The sequence below is a fragment of the Biomphalaria glabrata genome, chromosome 6 (assembly GCF_947242115.1).
Source record: "Biomphalaria glabrata chromosome 6, xgBioGlab47.1, whole genome shotgun sequence".
Classification (NCBI taxonomy): Eukaryota; Metazoa; Mollusca; class Gastropoda; family Planorbidae; genus Biomphalaria; species Biomphalaria glabrata.
The window spans coordinates 31,639,218-31,661,994 of record NC_074716.1 but is presented as its reverse complement, the minus strand read 5'-3'; the positions used below and the strand labels follow the sequence as shown (position 1 = coordinate 31,661,994).

The 22,777-nt window shown below is 36.0% G+C and overlaps 1 protein-coding gene across 2 annotated transcripts in view; it reads right to left on the bottom strand.

Annotated features, from left to right (window-relative positions):
* Positions 1 to 22,246, bottom strand: part of LOC106059501 (1,25-dihydroxyvitamin D(3) 24-hydroxylase, mitochondrial-like) — a 44,579-nt gene extending 22,333 nt beyond the window's left edge. Inside the window, exons 1-3 of one of the 2 annotated variants that reach the window (XM_056033553.1) lie at positions 21,986 to 22,246; positions 16,364 to 16,426; positions 4,041 to 4,160 (exon numbers count right to left, since the gene is read on the bottom strand). In XM_056033553.1, the coding sequence (XP_055889528.1) occupies positions 4,041 to 4,153 (113 nt within the window). In that variant the 5' untranslated portion in view covers positions 4,154 to 4,160; positions 16,364 to 16,426; positions 21,986 to 22,246. The remainder of the gene's footprint in view (positions 1 to 4,040; positions 4,161 to 16,363; positions 16,427 to 21,985) is intronic. The other variant, XM_056033552.1, reaches the window with a different exon arrangement.
* Between the last annotated feature and the right edge of the window lie 531 nt (positions 22,247 to 22,777).

Genomic DNA, 22,777 nt, shown 5'->3' with positions numbered 1-22,777 from the left:
ACCGTCTTTTCTAGAATTCCAAAAACATCTACTCTAAATATTTATATTAACTATGACCTTCTAGAAACTGACGTATTCAACTCTTTTCCTGTCCACTTTCTCATTACAATGAACACTCTTTGAACTTGTTTTGACATAACATAAGAAGAAGAATGAGGTCACAGTATCGATTCGTGACACGTAATACTTCCTATACGATACCATTTCTTTTGTTTTAGTCCGAACGTATTTCAAGTCACTCCGTCTGATACAAATCGTGTACACTTGTTTTGTTTTAGTCCGAACGTATTTCAAGTCACTCCGTCTGATACAAATCGTGTACACTTGTTTTGTTTTAGTCCGAACGTATTTCAAGTCACTCCGTCTGATACAAATCATGTACACTTGTTTTGTTCTCCCACTTCCCATTCTAGGGTCATGATGAAACTTTATTCACATGAATCAATAACAAAATCATCAACAATCAATTAGTCGTAATTAATTAATTTTGCTTTTTATCAAAAATGTTGTAAATTGGTGGCGGGCGACCCTTGGCAACAATAAGGCACAGTTCCACCGGGACAAACAAGCGGAGAACTAGGTTGCTTGCTACAAATGTTAAACTAACAAGAGGCTAACAAAACCTTCTATTTTAAAACACATAAGCCTTACACCATGGAGGCTCCAATTCGAATTTAGAGTCGCGCAACATTTTTGTTTTCAAAAGGCAGCACGGGAACCTTCTCCAAGATACCCCACCCAGCCCCCTGCTAGTCTACAAAGGCTATTGGTGCATAGCGCACTGAGCATGCTATAAGTATGTTCAATGGAAAATGCACTAAATCAGCGACGGGCGACCCGTGACAATTGTCATGCACAGTCGCACCGTGACAAAGAAGAATAGTGCTCTCCGATTTAAGTGGAGAGGAAAGGTCTACTGATAGACCGAGTGGTGTATTCATTTTGGATCACAAGCATGTAATTAGTTAAATTTTAAGTCAATAAACATTAATTACACGATTGATTCAAAATAATTTATGCCATTTCTCTCCAAATAAGCGATTTTTTTAAAACTTGTTTACAGAATTTTGAATTTAAATCTCAAGATCAAGCTGTCTTTAGTACCCCCCTCCCCCCAATTTATTTCTTCCTTTTCCAAGCACTGTCATCGTTCTAATCATTCTAGTCATTATCACGTCAATGTGTCCCCATTAGGATTCAGGTCAGGGCCTTAAGTACTTTTCAACACCCCAAACTTTGCCCTAGTAACGGCAAGAGGGAAGTAACCAAGGAAACACGAGGGGAAGAGACGCGTTCTCTTTTCAAAGTGCAGGTTGCTAGCATTTCTTTTTTCTTTGTAAACTCCAAGACCTTGACCTCTCTATCTCCATGTCCGGTACAACAAATTCATGTTGAAATGTTGACAAAGTCGATGTCACGATAAAGAATACTTAAATAAGGGTGCACGGAGTATTTCTTTTTCTTTCTGTTTTTTTTTTTTTTTTCTGAAATTTCAATGTTTTGTATTGTGGTGGCTTCTAGAAAGCCTCGTTAGGAAAAGAGAAAAAAAGTTATTGTGTTTGTGGCACGTGCACTGTCTGTCAAGCTGTCTGTCAGTAACGTTTATGTCTCAAATAAAATAGCATGTTGAGAATAAGATTCACCATCCTTAATATTTTGCTTAAAGTAGGTCTTTCGAAAGCTTGTCGTTTTGATTTTTACAAAGTATGCATTGGTATTTATACACATGTAAACCTATTTTTGAACTAGTTAACTTGGTATATGAAGTTATTTTTTAAAAAATCGTGAGTTGTAGATTATGAAAAGTGTGCTAACTACAAATGTTTCAAAGCTATCATCTTAAGTGAGATTTATAAACAAAGCTAGAGTTAAACGTAGATTAATGTATGCTTATGAACTCTAGTGGCTAAAATGATTATCCATAGATTTTTTTCTCTTGTCTTTTCAGTTTGTGGTAATTCTAATAAAACGCCAGAATCTCACGGTGTTAACTGGTGCAGATTAGTTGTCCTGGGGTTTCATTTGGAGAAAAAAATATCGCCAGATAGGACATGCTAGTCGTCATAATCTACTTATATGTTACACCAAATCATGACATATTACTGCTAAATTCCTCGTGACGCTTACAATATCATTAGTAGACCCCAGTCATGGTTTGATAACAAGGCAACTGACATCCTGGATAACGGAGCCCGTTCTGTCACCTTGGTGGGGCAATGACTTGATTTCTTCAGCGATCTGTCACCTTGGTGGGGTAATGACTTGATTTCTTCAGCGTTTTGTCACCTTGGTGGGGTAATGACTTGATTTCTTCAGCGTTCTGTCACCTTGGTGGGGTAATGACTTGATTTCTTCAGCGATCTGTCACCTTGGTGGGGTAATGACTTGATTTCTTCAGCTATCTGTCACCTTGGTGGGGTAATGACTTGATTTCTTCTGCGATCTGTCACCTTGGTGGGGTAATGACATGACTTCTTCTGCGATCTGTCACCTTGGTGGGGTAATGACTTGATTTCTTCAGCGATCTGTCACCTTGGTGGGGTAATGACTTGATTTCTTCAGCGATCTGTCACCTTGGTGGGGTAATGACTTGATTTCTTCAGAGATCCACAAAGAACCTGGTTTATGGATAACTGCTGATTTGTGTGAATTTCTTGGAATGTGCACAACATTACATTTGTTGGAAAGTGTCTGCTAATGAAACTTGGACAATCTCATTGACCAGGAATATTGAGCCATTAAGGAATGACGTTTGGGAGGACCATAACATGTTCAGTGTCTTGTGCTTTATGGCATTGTAATACTTTGGTAAATAAAGGAAACAAAGGACATCAAACAAGAAACAAAAATGTTTTTAAAGTTATTTTTTTTAATTACATGTAATCGTATCAATTAGTTTGGATCAATCGTGTAATTAAATGTATGATCGACCTAGACATATAAATCTGTGCGAAAGAAATATGTTACCAATTGTTTAATGTCTTTGTTTCGCTTTTAGCTTTCTCAATGAGCTTTGATCCCATAACTTGTCTGGACCAGTGGTGAAAGGGGAGGCAAGAAAGGGGGTCTCTTGGTGAATGTTGACATGATCGTTTTTAATGCATTAACAAATGTTCACTTAGGGCTCAAGATTCCTCAAAGGGACTAATTCAACTTATACTACCACACCTGTCAAGTACGATTTCTTTCTCTTGTTCAAGATAGCAAACGAAATAATTAATTACCAATAATTAATTAACTAATTTGTTAATTTTTTTTATTCATTCTTGTGTTGTCATGTAAAAGAAATGTTTGCGCAAGCTTTCAGCTTAATACGAGATTGGGTGTGTGGGAGAAATAACGTGTACAAACTTTTGACCAGACAGACAGAGTGAGTTGATAGAAATTTTGTAACAATGTTGGATGCACGTGGGGTCAGAAATCTGAAATCGATCTTTGAGATGCCCATTAGAAACAGATATCGTTCTATCGCAGGGGTTCTCAACCTGTGGGTCGCGACCCCCTTGGGGGTCGATTGACGATTTGCCAGGGGTCGCCTAAGACGATCTAAAATATGGATAGTTATTGACTACTTATCTATTGCTGTATGTGTGTGTGCGGGGAGGGGGTCTGTTCTATCGCCTCTCACATTCTCTTAGATTCGTGACGATAAGTTCATAATTCATGAAATGCGGCCTTTATAGCCAAATGAACAATGGAAATAATTATAGACTATATACAACTTCTCGATAATCTTGACCTCTCGACCGTGTTGACCAGTCTGGACGCGGACCCGTTAACATGCTTGTCTTGTAAGTTATTGTAATTGTTTAAGATTTAGACTGAATAAAGCTGGGTAAAAAAGTATTTGCATGTGGATCGCGTGACCAAATAAAAGCTAACACTGCAGTATGAGATAAAATAGGATGTTCCTTTTTTGCTTTTCGTATTTGAGATCTGGGATTAATCGACAGACTGCGCTAAAAAATAAATAAATAAATAAATCTATGCTGTGGTTCAGGACAATCTTTATTCTTATTTTAAACAATTCATTGCGTTACCTATACATCCGGCTACACAGGGAGCGAAGCGCCCAACAAGGACGATTCCAATGAGCTGTGACTCCAGTCAGCCGCGTCAGCGCCACACACGCTGTCTGGACGTTTGGTAACATGGCAGTGCTGTCAGGAAATAGAAAACAAAAGACCTTACGATGTATGACAGTTCATGGACACAATATAGACACAAAATAGAGTTCACTAACTGAAGTGAAGTTCACTAAACGTTGACACTACTTAGACAACTTAAATACAGTTTGTAAAAGTTGAACGTAAACTTTTCTCCTTTTAAAACTAAACAGACCAAGGGACATATAGACAACGTATTTACAAATAACAGGTGACATATACAGTCGTTTTTATAGTAACAAATAATTAATGCCCTCCACCTTCCCGCCCTACGAATTATTATCCAATAAGTTTTTTTTTGGTTTTGTTTTGTAACTGACCTGGATTCTAATTGTTTAGATTGTAGACTATTACTCTGACTACTTACTGCAATACTAAAAGTACTTTAAGAAAAAAAAGAGAAACCTTATATCAAATGTAGTTGTATCAATTAGTTTAGATCAGTCATATAATTAAATTTTTAATTGAAAAAGACTAACAATAATAAATCTATTTAATTAGAAATATTTTTACTGATTGTTTTTGTTTAGTGCAATTTCATGCTTTTAGCTTTCTCAATAAGCTATGATCCAATCACTTGTCTGAACCAGTTGGGAAGGGTCTAGGTGAGAAAGAAGGGGGGCTGTCGCGTAGTATAGACAAGTGTCTATTTCTTTCTCCTAACTCTGTTTTTTTTTATTTCCTCTACTGGTAGTACGTGTACGGGGCGAGAGTGTCTTGTATTTTTTTGTTTTGAATTGTTTTGCTACGTCACAAAGTCCGGTGACATCTATCGGTCATTCTTTGTCATGAGGCAGTTCACCCTCTGAGTTTGGTTGTAGCGGACGGTGTGTTGGCCCGTAAAACGTTATTTGTCTGTACCAGTTTCTCGGACTTATTATTCAGTTGGATTTTTGGGACCCCTGTTTAGGGTGAGTTATTCGTTTGTGATATCTATTATTGTATGTGGTATGAGGTTGACACTCTTTCTATTTTTAGTGTAGAAGTTGAGAATATTGTGTTTATTTCGTTTATAGGGTGCCAGTGTTGGAGTTGTGGGCGTCGCTTGCTGTCTCAGAAATACATATTGCAGTTTTTTTCATTGTCATTGTCAAATTGGCGATTATCTGAGGTCTAACCTTACTATTACCGAGGTTGGCAGTGTTGTGACGCCAGTCGGTCAGAGTCTGGTGGACCATAAAGCCAGGGTGACAAGTTAATAGCAGTAGCAAAGGTGATTAAATTAATTAGTGAATATCTTTATATATACCTATTATATATATCTATATATATATCTAATATATACATTGTCTATTTATCATCCTCATTGTACATACACATATATGTTTCATACAATTAAATTCATTTATTTTTGTTGTTATTTAAACTATTCACCTTGTTGTTTACTGTATGTACGACTGTGTGTGAGTGATGTTCTTGTCAGGTTGAACCCCGGGACCTTAATAGTATACAGCTAGTTAAAAACGCAAATAAATCCTAAACCTGACAGGGGGATCGCTTTTTAAATGTATTTATAAAAAAAAAATGAGCGACCTGAATTCGAACTCGATATCTAAGGCCTCCTCAAGCCAACACACTAACCATTGTGCCTGGCAGCTGCTTATGAAAATAGGTTTAATACTTTTTCTGTTTCTTTTCTTTTTACAAACAATAAAGGGGACTAATTCAATTTATACCACCAGTTAAGTAAAATTTCTTTCCCTTGTTGGACATACCAAACAAAAAAAAACAATAGTTAATTAACTAAATTGGTTAATTTATTTTATTGATTCTCGTGTTGGGATGTCCAAGAAATAATTGTGCCAAATTTCAGTTTGATCCGAGATAGGGTCTGGAAGAAATAACGTGTACACATTTATTACCAGACAGACAGATTGATATAAGCTTTGTAGAAAGATGAAACATGACATAGTTAATAATAACAATCATGTTGCTTGCGAAAATTGAATACTTTTAGTGTAATTTGTTGATTAGAAAATTGTAATAAATAATGGCAATGCGAAATGGCGCCCGAGTTGATTTTTATAACGCTGACGTGGGGGGGGGGGCACCTCTGATACATCGTCATCATTAAAGCTGGTCAAAGAAGATCGCCTTTGGCATGCGGTCGTCTCCCACGCGGGATAAGGGTCCGATCAAGCACAGCTGTCGAATGTCAATTAGTGCTTTTATATTGTCCACAGGGGCCTCCAACAGAACATAATTATTTGTAATGTGGTCTTGCCACCCTTTGATGGAAGCGTTCGAGTGGCCTGAAATGCCTTCGCTAGAGCACCCAAGTCTAAGAGCCATTCAAAAAAGTGATGAGAACCACTGCTTTATAAAGTTATTTTTGTTGCCATCTGAAGAAACTTATTCCGCCATACTCTCAGTCTGAGACGACCAAAAGCGCCGTTGGCTTATACGAGACGGTTGTCTATTTCTCTGGACAGGGACGCATCGTTGGTCACTTTGCTGCCCATGTAAAGTGGTCAACAACATTAAGGAGAAGGCCATTCACATTGATTTATGGATTTGGATTTTCAGAAAGCACACTGCCTACTATGGAGTTTGTAATCTGTCAAGGAGTATCCTGGCAAGGATCTTCCCGCCAATGACAGTAAGGTTATGCCAGGGTATTTGGAGCAGTCTGATTGGTCGCCATTTTTGTACAGTGATATGCTCATTGCAACTCGAAATTCCGGCGGGATAGTACATATGTCCAAGCACAAGGTGAAGAGGTTTGTTAGCCTTTCTGCGAGAGCAGCACCACTCATTTTAAAAACGTCTGCTGCAAGACCTCTGAGTCAGGCGTTCTGTGTCTTTTGAGCTTGAAATGATTGCTAATTATAGTCAAACAAAAACTAAGAAATAGAGTTGTTTTCGTAGAATCCAAAATGTGTAATCAATACATTAGAAAACACAGTTTGAAATCTTGCCATCCATTTAGTAGGTACCTTTTGCCTCTACTAACAAATAACTAAACTAAGAGCCTCTACTAACAATTAACTAGAATAAGAGTATCTACTAACAATTAACTAAAATGAGTCTCTACTAACAATTAACTAAAATAAGAGTCTCTACTAACAATTAACTAAAATAAGAGTATCTACTAACAATTAACTAAAATAAGAGTCTCTACTAACAATTAACTAAAATAAGAGTCTCTACTAACAATTAACTAAAATAAGAGTCTCTTTTTTCTCCCATTTGCTCTCTCCCTCCCCTCTATTTCTCTTTCTTGCTCTCAATCTTTCTTTCTCTCTCTCTCTCTCTTTTTGTTTCTCCTTCACTTTTATTCTCTCTCTCTCTCTCTCTCTTTAAATGTCTAATTTTATAATCATTATTTCTCCATGTATTGTATTACAAAGACTTGGTCTAGTTGAAACCCAATTGTTGAGGTTATTGACTTGACTAGGAGAACTTCTGTCCACTTGTCATTGACACTGTCTACGTCTGCCTTTGAACAGGGTCATGTAGGCTGGAGGCGGTCCCGTTGAATCTAACCCAGACTTTGATGACATTGTAAGTGAGCACAAACAATCAACAAGTAATCGTGCATATCATCTAAAGGTTTACAACTGTATTGTTATAGTAAAATAAGAAAAACATAGAAATTACTTTTTCAAAAAGACAAAGCTTATATGAAATGTAATTGTATCAATTAGTTTGGATCAGTCATGTCATTATATTTGTGTTAGATCTAGACCAACAACAATAAATCTGTGCGATTAGAAATATTTTTACTATTTTTTTGTGTTCGGTGCTATTTCAAGATTTTAGCTTTCCCAAAACGTTATCATCCAATCTCTTATCTGGACCAGTTGGAAACATGGCCGACATACAAACCACTATGCTAGTGAAGTGCTTTTGACAAATGAAAATGTTCAAATACTCTTTCAGGCATCGATTAACCAGGGCAGAGTACCAAAGGACTGGAAAGAAGCTAATGTCACCCCCCTATTTAAAAAAGGAGAAAAATCTGATCCAGGAAACTACAGACCAGTATCACTTACCAGCATCACATGTAAAATCCTAGAACACATAATATGTAGCAATATCATAAACCACTAAGACAAACATAATGTCCTCACCCCATACCAACATGGCTTTAGGAAATATACATCATGTGAAACACAACTAATAGGACTAATTGATGATTTTTCAAAAGGTTTAGATAATAGTGAACAAATAGATGCTATCTCACTAGATTTTTCTAAGGCTTTTCACAAAGTTCACCACCATAGTTTGCTTAAAAAATTAAAATATTTCGGCATTAATGGCCCACTGCATCAGTGGATTAAAGATTTTCTGATAGGGAGAGAACAAACTGTAATAATAAATGGCTCTAAATCAACACCGATATTAGTAAACTCAAGTGTACCTCAAGGAACAGTCTTGGGTCCACTACTATTTTTAATTTACATAAATGATTTACCAAATTGCATTAGTTCAGGAACAAAAGTTAGATTATTTGCAGATGATTGCATAATATATAGAACAATAAAAACAACACAAGACTCAGATATTTTACAAAGAGAATTAGATGAATCACAGAAATGGGAATCAAATTGGAGCATGTCTTTCCACCCAGAAAAATGTCAGTTGTTAAGAGTAACAAAAAAACTAAAACAAATTAATTCCACTTATCTTATTCATGGCAAACCAGTAACACAGACTAAAAACGCAAAATACCTAGGTGTTATAATAAATAAAAAACTGTCATGGAATCCACATATTGATGAAACTACAAAAAAATCAAACAAAGCATTAGGATTTATTAAAAGAAATTTCTATAAATCAAATAAGATCATAAAACTAAAATGTTATTTATCCTTGGTTAGGCCAATAATAGAATATGCATCCTCCGTTTGGGACCCCTCAACTCAAAAAAACATTAAGAAACTGGAACAGACACAAAATAGAGCAGTGAGATTCATAACAAACGAATATTCACATTTGACTAGAGTAACACCTTTAGTAAAATCACTAAATTTAGAAAGCATTCAGGACAGAAGACTCAAAAGTAAAGTAGCAATTATACATAAAACATTGAACCATAATCTTCAAATACAAAAACAAAATTTAATAAAATACTCTGAAAGACACAAAGATAAAGGCACATTCCTCGTCCCATATGCTAGGACAAATTTGTACAAATACTCCTTCTTCCCTAGTGCTATTAGAGCATGGAATGGGTTGCCTGAGCTAGCCAGGAAAACCAGTGACTTGGCAGAATTTAAGTCATTGGTTAATATGCATGACTAAATTCATGACGCGTAGGACGTAATCATCTTCTTTTTTGAAGTAACGTCTGTATTATATAAGATAAGATAAGAAGAAGAAGATAGTCTAGTTATGTATTGTTTGCGTCAAATTTACTTTAAATCGATGACCTATAAATGGGACTAATTCAACTTATACCACAACTTCAGTCAAGTACAATTTCTTTTCCTTGTTCGAGATACCAAACAAAATAATTAATTACCAATAGTTAATTAACTAATTGGTTAACCTTTTTTATTGATACTTATGTTTTCAAGTAAAAGAAATAAAATTTCAGCTTGATCCAAGATCGGGTGTTGCAGAAATAACGTGTACAAAATTTTTACCAGACAGATAGATTGCAAAAAGATTTATAATGTCGTTATACTCTCTTTATTCGAATCTATCTTTAGTATTTTAAAATTATGTGTCACATATTCTGGATATAAAAAAACAACAACTTTAGTGACAAACGTCACCAAGTCTCCAGCCACCTCCAACCAGACAAATATTAGGACTCATGGGATACGCCCATGTTAAGAGTATATCGCAACTTTCCTAAACTAAAGAATGTACTCGGAGGAATGAGGCTTTCATCTCTTGATGATGTCATCACTTTGTAAACAACATTTGTATGGAGAAAGACTTATACTACTTTTGAGTTCCTAGTATCCAGAAAATAGAATGGATAAAATAAGTCATGTTTAATGAATACAAGGAAAGGGCAATAGCACCTACCAGCAACAGCAGCAACAGCAGCAACAGAAGCAACAGCAGTGTTATTTAGGTTGACCAGGAGGCACGGTAACTGAGCGGTAAAGAGCTTGGCTTCTGAACCGTGGTCCCGTGTTCGAATCCTTGTGAAGACTGGGATTTTTAATTTCGAGATCTTTGGGCACCTCTGAGTCCAACCAGCGCTAATGGGTATCTGACGTTAGTTGGGAAAAGTAAAGACGGTTGGTTGTTGTGCTGGCCACATGACGCCCTCGTAAACCTTAGGCCACATAAACAGATGACCTTTACATGATCTGCCCTAGAGGCCACAAGGGGAGCTTTTACTTTACTAGGGGAACTTTTACTTTACTAATGCATAAGGACATGAAATAGTCTCAAGTTGAACAATTAGTTCAATATTATTTAAATGTCAGTCCACTTTACAAACAAGTTTAAACAATGTTGTCTGGTAACTGGGAAGCAAGAAATAGTTTCGCCCTCATTTGACCTCTAGTTGTATAACTTTCGGTAAGTATCTCAAATGTAGTTTGGCATTTTTTTTTAAGGCTCATCAAATTATGTCAGTATAGCGTTTGTGACAATGTGCCCCTATGACCTTTAACCTTCTCAAACATATACAGTTTTCTAACTGTCCACGTCCATTAGTTTTAGATTGACAACACAAAGACAAGAACGTGGTAACATTGTATTGTTCAGTTTCCGCGTGCAGGTGTTTCAGTGCAGATAGAGCTGCGGACAGAAGTAGTGCAAGGACATTAGCACCTGTACATGATAGCCTGTACATGATAGCCTGTACATGATAGCCTGCGCAGTTACACTTTTGGAAACATTCCATTCATGTCAGTTTTGTCAAATAACTTGTACATTCCTGAAGCGTCAAGGCAAAGTGGCCAGTAAATCACGCTAAGCATGTTGACAGTGTCTTTCTTTGAAAGGGTGGTCGAGAGATAGGTCTTAAATCTGCTAACTACATTCGAATCCTACTTTTACAAAGCCTATATCAGCTGACTTGCTCAAGTAAACAAGTTTGAAGACGTTACTTTCTCCCACGACCTTGCTCCTATCAAGTGGAAATTTTGCACAATTCTACATTGGCGAAGACAATACATGAATCAATAAATACAAAAATAACAGAATAATCAATTAATTGCTCGTAATTAATTTTTTCATACCACAAGGGAAATTAATTCTTTAGCATTCAGAGATAAGACTAAATATTTAAGGTTTTGTCTAATTAGATAATTGTACACGGTATTTCTCCCACACCCATTCTCTGATCAAGTTGAAATTTTAAACAATTATTTATTGTACCAAACAAAACATAAATCAATTAAAAAATCAAACAATTTGTCAATTCATTTTTTGGGGAATCAATTATTTTGTTTGATATACAAGAAGGGAAATGACATCTCCATTATTGAGAGATATACATGTGTATATGCAGAATTCTTCCCACTAATTAATTTAGTTTTTTTAAGTTTTTTTTTCATTTTTTTTTCAACATTTGAATTCTGGATAAAAAATATTCAGCAGGTCATCATGGTATAGTCATGGTATAGTCATGGTATAGTCATTGTATAGTCATATCAGCTTAGGCTATACATGAAATCTTACAAGGATCTTGTGCGTCTTACAACTTAAATTCTTGTTCCCTAATATCCAGCACTTCAAGAAATATTATAAACAGTAGGCTATGACTAAAATGCGAATGTTATTATTCAAGTCCATGAAAAGTAAATCAGCGAAATACTAAAGAGAAGTTAAGAAAAAAAAATTAACAGAAAAGCTAAGCCGAGACCATTTGTTATATAGAAGGCCTGAACACCTACCTGTGACGTGACAACTAGCTATTGGTCTAAACTGCCCACAGGTTGTGACGTTGCAGGTCAATGTTTAGGCCTTCTTTAACGAATGGTCTTGGCTAAGCTCCGTGTAATTAAAATACAAAAAGTTATGGAAAATGTCAACAAATAAAAAAAAAGTCTCAGAAAACAAAATAAAAAGTAACTCTCATGTTGGTCGAGAGCAGACAATTTAAACCTATGACTGTTTCCAAATCTCATTTTAAAGGCTTTGAAAATTGGCTTTATGTCTGGTGTATTGATAAAAGTTATTAGAGCGTGTCCTGTCGGTGTAGAGAAGTACTAGCCTATATGTACTGACCCAGTAGACTACATCTACTTGCACTGAAGAAGTTGGCGGGTTCAGTGTTAGGCGCACTTATTTCCAGACACAGTTGAAAAAAAAGTTATTCATTAAGAATAGCGACGGAATAATTCTACAACACATTGACCACAATAACGAATGCTACAGACACTTTGTTGACATGTTGGAACTAGGATTCTGGGTTTGAGAGACAGATTTGTTATCAATGTTTAAAAAAGATAAAACTTCAAGCAAAGAGAAAGTAATAAAAAAGTTTTGAAATGTAAAGAAGTGTAGACAAGTAAAAATATGAAAAAATATCTATAGAAATAAAGAGATTTAAAAAAAATAGAGATACGCAGAAATGTGGAGAAATATTGAGATGTGGAGAAATATTGAGATGTGGAGAAATGTTAAGATTTATAAAGATTTATAGAAATATGAAGAAATATAGAGATGTAAGTGTTAAAAGTGTGGAGAAATTTAGATACGTGTAGAAGTTAGAAGATGTGTAGATATATAATGTTTAGAAATATAGATATACATATAAAATGTGTTAAAAATATAGAGATGTGTAGAAATGTAGAAAAAATAAATACGTGGAAATGTGGACCAATATAGAGATGTGAAGAAATGTGGAGATGGTGCACATTGCCGAACAAAGCAACAGAAATAAGATATCAGTTTTTCAGTCTTCAGAGAATATAAGAAAGTTCTTCACATGCCAGCGTCCGAGTCAAAGGGATGATTTAGATCAACGGAGCACTGGCAGCAGCAATAAATCAAAGTACAAGCAGGAGCAGCACAAATGAACTGCATTTGCTGGGTCTGTTGGTACCGCAGTCACTGTTGCAACTATGGAGCAGGCAGGAACCTTGCAGACTGCCTGCCCACAAGCAGATATTGATCTTTACATTAAGATAGATGGAACTGACGATTCCTTATAGATTGTTTACAGAACCGTACAAACCTTCAGAGAATTATAAGTTCCAAGAGAATTCACCAAATCAGAACAGATCACGGCCAAACTACTCGGTGATAACTATGGCAGCTGCTCCATGATGGCTAGCATTCAGAGCAGTGTTCAGCCAAGCATTCTTGAACAATATCCAAAAGGAGCTTTTGTCCCTTGCGCGTCTCACAGACTTAACCTTGTTGTTAATGACCTAAAGGATATACGTAATGCTGTTGCTGTCATCCAGAAGATTATCAATGTGTTCACAACAGTCCCAAGTGTCGAGTGTTGGTGCTACATTGACACGATGGACTGAGAAAAAGAAATCCATTCTCGCTTTCAGTTAAAACTTCAAGACTGGTGGAGCTTGAAATAACGGCTACTGGTGAAACCAGACAAACTGCTCATGGGTTACTCCTCCTTTGTCTTTTCATTGTTGTCAAATGTTCATCCTATTTTGAACCAGTTGCCCGAATGTTACAGTCTGTATAACTTACCAGAATGGCCGCTCAACAGCATCAGCAGTAAATGGACATACCGGTAATATAAAACCACCGTGACCATGCTGAGGAACACTTCAGGGATGACATTCTGAATAAGTTACTTGATATTGAGTTGGTGCTGCCGAAGTTTTCTAGACAAGCACACCGAGCATACACCACAGGCTTGGACTTTGAGAGTTATTACCGAACACAACTTGAGAGTCAGTCATTTGATTCGCTAGTTTTTTCATTAACATTCGTCTCGATTTTCGAACACTATTAATGCTCAGTTCAACTGGTTTTGTCAGCATTCTAAGAATGCAAATGATGGAACGGGAATAATTCAGAATTCTACTCGCTGTCATCAATGCACAATATTGTATCGGCAATTTTGAATACCAGAAGATGAACTGGTTCGACTACTGATATTCACAATCACAGTTTGCAGACGTTGCCACACATTGAACACACATTGTACACATTTGACTTGTTGAAACATTGCGAGTAGACGTTTGCAGCTTTTGTTTTATCTACCATAGGGAGGTCTGGGCCGAACGGATACAGATAACAACATATGAAGTAAATGGTTCGTTCACTTGTTAATTTGTTTTTTATTGATCTGTCGAAACAACAATTTACAGCTCACTAAATATCACCATGACAATCTTGTAACATTGCAGTTGTATTGTTTTGTTCATGAACGGGCCACAGGTGTCAGGTACGCAGGGACGCAATTTTGTTTTCTACAGAATGATTTGGGAGGGGGGGGTCGGATCTTTGATATTCTCCCTAACAAGAAAGTTGAAGCTACGAAAATGAGTTATAGCTTGCAACTTGCACCAACCTGCCAAAATTCTTGTGGGTGCCCCAGTTAAAAGTACTTAAAGTTATAAATACTAATAACTAGTCTTAAACATTATACGGTTTTAACTGAATTAATTCATAATAGACTAAAGGGCCAGTTTCCAATTGCGCGGAGACAATTTAGAGAAAAAAAGGTTATGTGAGTGTGCCTGTGTGTGCGTGTTTGTGAGGGATTGTGTGTGCGAGTGTGTGTAGTTAGTAGCAGAAACTAAACAGTTTAGAACGTAATCTTGAATACTTGATATTAAGTCCTGTCAGGTTTCAACCTAAATGACCTTTTACCTGCATGCCCTACAGTTTCATAAAAAAACAACTTTATCAAGCTGTCACTGTGGATACAATAGATCACCAGTATCTTTAGGTTTTCTTTTTTTTTAGTTTTGCATTTCAGCATGTACATAATGACAGGACACACACACACACACACACATGCCTACACAGTGATGCGCAGCCCATGCAATGACGCAGATGTTCAGTAAAGAGAAATAACGAGGGGTGAGGAGGGGGGGGGGCTCATTTACCTGGAGAGCATGTCAGTGACACTCCTTCAATTTGATTTCTATTTGATTTATGTTTTTAATAAGGTAAAAAGGCAGATAATGCACTCGTCATTTAAAAAGAGAGTTATCTACCTCAACATCAGTAACGACAAACAAAAAAGTTTAACGATTTGGAATAAATTGAGAAGATCCAAAGTTTTGTATTTTTAAACTTCATAAGAAATTAATTCTAGCTAGTAAAGGCCTAGTATAATTATATACAACAACGTCAAGCGTTGGTGGTAAAAAGGACGCAGTCAGCGAAGCATTTCAATTTATGATAGTGTAAAACGTCCTTCTATGAAAAAACATCAATCACAACTTATATCTTTGATGTATCTTCCTTTATCTTTTACACAAATCTTTATATATATATATATATTAAAAAAGAAAAAAAGAAAAGCTTTGCTAATTAAAATAATTTTTAAAAAATATCCTTTATAATTTTATTTAATTAGTTGTACTCATAATAACACAACGACAAACACATTTTTGAAGATGCTCATTAAGGTCAGTCGCTGTCACAAAGTTACAGACAAACTTATACCTGACTTGCAGTAACAGTCGAGTGACCTTGAATTCACTAACACCTGAACGTTATTATAATCCGCATAATGTGTACGTATACAATGAAACTCTTTCTATAGATAAATACATTCTATAAAAGAGTATGCGGGTTTTTGTTATGTATATGTTGGCCAATGGCACATATATATTCACGATTGTTATAAATCGTTGTGAAAAGTTCATTGTTGCGGTATAATGTTTTCCTACTATTTTACATTTATTTCTGTCTCTCTTGTTTATAAGTGTACAGAGCTTTAATAAAAAAAACAACATACTTTAAAAAAAAAAGCTTTCATAAAGTGTAATTCTATTAATTAGTTTAGTGTAATTAAATTTGTAATAGATCTAGACCAGTGGTCTTCAACCTTTTTTGGCCTACCGCCCCCTTTTGTATTTTTTGTATAAAAAAATCCGCCAGAGCCCCACTCTAAAAAAACACTTATAAAGAAGCGTGAGAAGGTGAATTTGAACAAAATATCATCTATTTATTAATTTTGTATGCTGTCAATAGCACTTATCCCGCATGGGAGACGCCCGCATGCCAAAGGCGATCTTCTTTGGTGAGCTTAGAGTAGGACATTACAGAGGTGCCCCCCCCCCCACCCGTGATCGTTATAAAGATCCACTCAGGCGCCATTTTGCCCTCACTGGCATAGAGGAAAGTACCTGGCAGCATTCTCAGGCAGCAGATGACCTCTGAGAGAGGCAGTTGGAGAGCTCTAACAAAAGCTGCGGAACAAACATTTAAGACTTTAAGAAAAGCCATTATTGAAAACATGCGCCAAAAGAAAACTTAAATAGACCGCCAGCAGACAACGGCTTTGTGTGCTCAAAATTCGGGAAAATATGCAGGTAGCAACTGGGTTTGCGTAGTTATGTGAAACACTGCACTCAGCCGTAATTTTCGGAATTGAAGGCATTGCAAATATTATCATTATACAAAAATAATGTCAAATAATTTGCAGTGATTACACACAAAAATTAATCTCATTGTCATGACTTTCTTTCAAATCCTAAGAATAGTCCCTATTGTAATGTTTGACTATTAGGGCCTCGACTGTTTTTACATTTAATTGTTAATTTATTTTTATTTTTCATATAAACATTTTTATTTCTGAATTCACTACAAAATGAAATTAAGCTAATGGGAACCTTGTGTCTCCTGCAGTCTGACAATATTAGAAATTTCAAGCTTTAAATTAGTCAAAGCAAGGCGAAGGTCTCCTCTAGTGGCTACATCCAGTCTATTTCTTTGCTTATTCAATAAGTTTGTTACGCACTAAATCTAGGCTAACCATGTATGTGATGGAACAGCTAAAACATAATTCCATTTTTGACCAGTTTTGTAATTTTACTGAAACATTCAAGTGCAGCCACATCTCTGTCGTGACTCCTATATTAACATTCTTTTTACTGAAGATATAATTTTGTAAATCTTTTTTTTTTTTCCTGTAACTCAATTTGAACATCGGTAACAGATGTTTAATAATTGTCATTTATATTGAATTTTCTTTTTTTTATTTATTTACATCCTAGAAGCGAATCGTCATTTCTTCATAGAGCATTGTTGTGTGAATTGCAGATATCGGTGTCTTTAGACAGTAATTCATTTGTTAACAAACAAGTTACGTGAGATTGTAAAACTCTTTAAAATAGATTTAATATCTCGATAAAAGAAAAAATGATATCAATGAAAGTTCATTTATTTCCTAGCAGTCGGAGGTTGGTTTCATTCATTTGCGTTAGATGCCTACCATGAAAAAAAATTTTTTTGCCTGCTTTAAGTCATCGCCAACCGTTGAATCTTCCTGTTTCTCAAAAAAATAATAATTTGTATTTAAGAGCTGAACAAAACGAGCAAAAACAAACCCCTTTCGAAATTCATCAAACTTCAGCTTACAACAGAAGTCTAACATCTTATTCATCATTTTGTTTTTTTTATCTAGTGGCAATTCACTAAAACTCTTTGCAATATTCCATTACATAACAGCGAGTTTTCATAAAACTTTGTAAATTTTTTCTTTTTGAAAAAAAGATTAATTATTCTATTTGAATGTTAGCTTTAACGTTTTTTTCAATTAACATTTACATATCAATATATTAACATACGTAGATATAATCAACTTTAATCTAAAAGGCGCATTACCTAGTTTGTTGATCAAATCATGAACTCTTATGCGCGCAAGATCTAGGAACACTCGGTATCTCTCATGCCAGTAAGAGAGTAAGAATTTAAAAATAGAAAATGGGATTCCCGAACTCAATTTCTAGAAGCAAGCTAACCATAATTTGTCTATAATTAGTTTGCCAGCTTTAATTTTGAAGATTTTTTTTATTTCTTTTGTTTCAGTGCACCTTTAGTTTCTTCTTTCCCCCTTGCCCAGCGCCCCATTACCGCCCCCTTAGCTCCTAGCGCCCCCCCCCCCCCCAAAATCTTGAAAACATTGAAGACCACTTATCTAGACCAACAACAATAAATCTATGCGATTAGAAATTTATTTCCCTTTTTCATGTATCATTTGTCTGAACAGTTAGAGAGAAATGAAAAGGGGGGGGGGGGGCAGGTTATCCAGTGAATGTTACCGTGATTGATTTTTAAATACAGAAATAAACAGTTGTAAGACTTGAATTCAAACTCGAGGTCTCAAACCTCCTGGAGGGGACTAATTCAACTTCACTACGTCTGTCAAATACATTTCTTTACCAAACAAAATAGTTAATTACCAATAGTTAATTAAGTAGCTGATTATTATTTTTTTAATTATTGATTCTTGCTTTGTCAGGTACAAGAAATAATTGTGTAAAATTACAACTTGATCCGACAATATGTGTGGGAGAAATAACGGCTACAAACATTTTACCAGACATACAGACAGAGTTGATATAAGCTTTGTAAATATCTAGTCACAACAGGAGAAACAAAATGTCTACCCTACGTGCACGGAATCTCAGCTTTTCTTAGACATTGTTTTCTTTTTTTTCTTATAAAATGGGTAGGAGTGTGGACGGACGATGTATCAGAAGAGGTCCTATGAGTCCTCCAAGCTTTTTGACATTCCCTTTTGTTTGAAAATGTTCAGAATTAAAACGAGTTAGTGTGCTAGGAAAAAAAAAAGTTCCCATCTCAGAAGTTCTGTATCCGCCTATGCGAACTTTCGATTTAACATTTCTGAGTTTGTAACTATTCTTGTTGTCCATTTTATTTGGTTTCATAAATGATTGACTATGTTAAGTAGGCAAGTCTGACTGACGTGTAAGTTGTCTAAAATAGTCTAAACAATCTTGTTTTCCTGGACTTGTTTTCGTACTAGCGTTCGTGATGCATTAATTGTCTTAAAACTAGAAACAGATCTGTCCTTAAAGTGCACGTCCTAACAGTACATGTCCTAGCTGTAAATGTCCTACCAATAGGAATGTTTTAACGTTATTGTTCTAGTTGTTTTGTTTGAAATAGTCTTACTAGTCGTTGTCTTTTTTGTGTAAAGGAATGTTTTTCAAGTCTACGTAGATCTCTACAGATACAGATATGTAACTAGTGCATTGCCGTTTTTTTTAATTAGCATTATGTGGGTTGGGGAATGAAATTACAAGCACTTGGAGGGGGGGGGGGTCGTTGTCCTGTACGAAGTTCCCTGAACACCTCAACAGATGCGGGTCATTTTTAGAGGCCTGAACAAAACAACTTGAACATTTGAGTAGAAATACTTTTGATAAGCAATATCAATTTAAAAATTAATTCCTACTTTATGTTAAAATAAATCGAATCGAATTTTTTCTGATAGGATCAGATAGGATGGAACCGGATCAACAGTTTAACTAACAAACTGGACAATATGACTCGCGATAGTCGGGTTATTGGAGCGACGCTCTATCAACTTCGCTGCCAGATTTTTGGAAATGTCCAGACTTACTATCAGCGTTTTCCTTCCACTCATAAGGAGAGTGTAAGCTGATAGAAGGAATTGAGAAATGTTTTATTTAAAATGAAGGAAATGAGAAAATAACATTGCATTCCTTATATGTTATACATATGTCTGGCGGAATCCAAAGAGGGTTAGTCAGAGCATTTTGTTTCTCTTGTCACATCGTGAATGTATGTGTAACAAATGAAGTCTGGGTTTGTCTGGAGTCCAAAAACTACCAACATAATGATTTATGAGGTCAATCAGACCACAACTGGAACCTAAGCATTCAGTGTTTCGGTATTCGAGAACAGTGTTGAGGATTTAACAGAGACCACTGGTTCAGTCCTAACAAGAAACGCCGTTCCTCATGTGGAGAGTGGGTGTGTCTGCAGTTTCTCGTCAACAGTAGTAGCAGTCCGTTCATGGGATGTGATGTTTAAATTGATTTAATATATAAATGTTCCATGGATGCTGACTAACAGGGATAGCAAGAGCATTCGAGGCTATTAAAGTCCGAATGACCCAAAATGAAAATAGCGCGACCACGGTCGTGTTGGTAGTCGACTCTCGCTCCAGTCTCCTTGCAATGGGTGGCGGCTGGAGAGGGTCACCCGCGATAGAAGAAGCAGCAGGCGCCGCAGAAATCAAAAGCAGAAATGAAACAATGCTATAAAAACAAGTTTACAAAGACAGTTTATTTGGAAACACAAACCCAAAATCGGCCCCCGAAGGGGTCCACTCAGGCAGGTAAAAAGGCGCGTTTCAATATTTTCAGAAAGGATATCAAAATGAAATTCTATAAAAGGCAAATGACAGAGAAGAATTGAGAAAGAAGGTCCAGCAGACAAAGGGATAGGTGAAAATGAAGGTGAAGTTAGATTTGAACCTGGCCTAACCAATTTTATTAATGATTATCTTATTGATCTTATTGTTTTGTATAGGGTCAATCTCATTTTCAAAGCCTAATGCATAAGTGATTTAAAATATTTGCCGTTGCATCAGAACTTTCAATGGTCTAAATTATTATGATGTCGGATTTTCATCTTTTCTAGTTTACGAGATCTAAACGGGACGGACGGACGGAGGGACAGACATTCCACACAAAACTAATAGCGTCTTTTCCCCTTTCGGGGGCCGCTAAAAAAATGACATGATGAAAATAATTTTACGCACTTGTCAAGTAGGGCACAATTAATTTCGTAGCACTTATGGTATGGGCTACGGCTATTTCCGGACTTCTTTAAGTGTACACCTATGTTTTAACAAATCGGTGCTCGCATATTCAATGCATATAAATATAAAACATTTTTTAACGTCACATATAGGCTACAGTGTATTTCGCACTGTTTATTCTTGTATACTCTAGAGCCGATTACATCCTATTTGTTTTTATTGTGTTTAAAATATTATAATTTGACAATGTATGCAGTACCTAGCTCTTTGGCGTATAATCTTTTGAAAGCTTGTTCTCTTGTTTTTTAAATATTAATAATGTATGTATTATGTAAAAACATGCACACAATTTTTACAAAGCTTATAATAACTTCAGCTGTCTGTCTGGTAAAAAGTTTGTTCATACTACAAATGCGGCACCTAATATCGGATCAAGTTGCAATTTTTGCACAATTATTTCTTGTACCTGAGAAAACAAGAATCAGTATAAAAATAATTAGCCAATACGTTAATTAACAATGAGTTATTGACTGTTTGGTATCAAACAAAGAAAAGAAATTGTGCTTCATAAATGTGGTGGTATAAGTTGAATTAGTTTCCTTTATACATTGTTTAGAGAATTAGGTAATCGCTTAAAACTTTTAAACTAAAAATGGATAACTATGAAACCTTCTATTTTCAAAAGGCCATCGCTGGCACAGTGGTTAGTAAATTAGCTTAAGGAGGCGTGAACCCCCGAGTTCAAATTCAAGGCGTACTACTTTGTTTTCATACATTAAAAGCGATCACGGCAACATTCACTACATATTCCCTTCTTTCTTTCCCCCCACACTTTTCCAAATTGGTCTAGACAAATAGGATCATAGCGCATTAAGCAGGACATTGCGCTAAACAAAAACGATTGATAAAAATATTTGTAATCGCACAGATTTATTATTGTTAGTCTTGATCTATTACAAATGTATTAACATGACTGAACCAAACTAGTTGATACAGTTACACGTTAATATAAGCTTTGTTTAAAATAAAACGTGTTTTGTTTATTCTCTTGTTATAAATACATTGTAAAGAAATGTTAGTGCTATTCAGTTTTACTTTCGTATTGTGGTACTTTCGGTTTCAACAATCTTAAAGATTAAAAGATCTTTTACGTGACATATACACTCCCCTTGTTGTTTGTTATAAATCAATTAAAATGCAGTCAACTTACCTACAACCTGGCTATGCCTATGTTTTCCCAACGTCGATAAAATGAAAAGTTCAACGTACGAAGTCTCAAAGGTCTAATTATTACAAAGTACTTTTTCTTATTAGTATTTTATAAAATGCTAACCGAAGTAATTGTTGATAATCTCCCTTTAAAGAATCGCGAGAGAAACACACACACGCGTGTAAGAAGCGCGACCAATTGGCATGTCGTTTTTAAAACGCGTCGCGGTTATCCCTGGCCTGTCTCACTCGCAACCTTGAAATTACAGCCGGTGGAAGAGCGAAGTCGGTGATGTTGGGGAGGGGGGGGGGAAGTAACCTGATGGTGTAGGAGAGAAAAGATGATGTTGTAGTGGTCATGGGTCCTGCTTTTCATCAACAACTTCACCACACTCCCTACCACAAGGCCTCTCTTTCTACACGAACATACACACACGATAAGAACATGACGAAAATAACTCTTCTGGGTCGCCTAAACCTGACCTTTAACCTAAGGCGGTGAAGTCCCCCTACTTTTTTTTTTTTCTTGCTGTTTATCTTTGTGTTAAAACTAGAACATCACCAGCTGATGACGAGGGGACTGGGTCTGAAGGAAATAAAATAGAACATCGCCAGCTGATGACGAGGGGACTGGGTCTGAAGGAAATAAAATAGGGCAGTGGGGAGAGGGGTAGGCAATGGAACTGAGGGGGGGGGCATGTACATTTTAAAACCCTTGCAATCTACATACACACATTTAAAAAAAAATTTAAACTAAACGCTACCGGAGACAAATAGAGCGATCGGCGAGCTA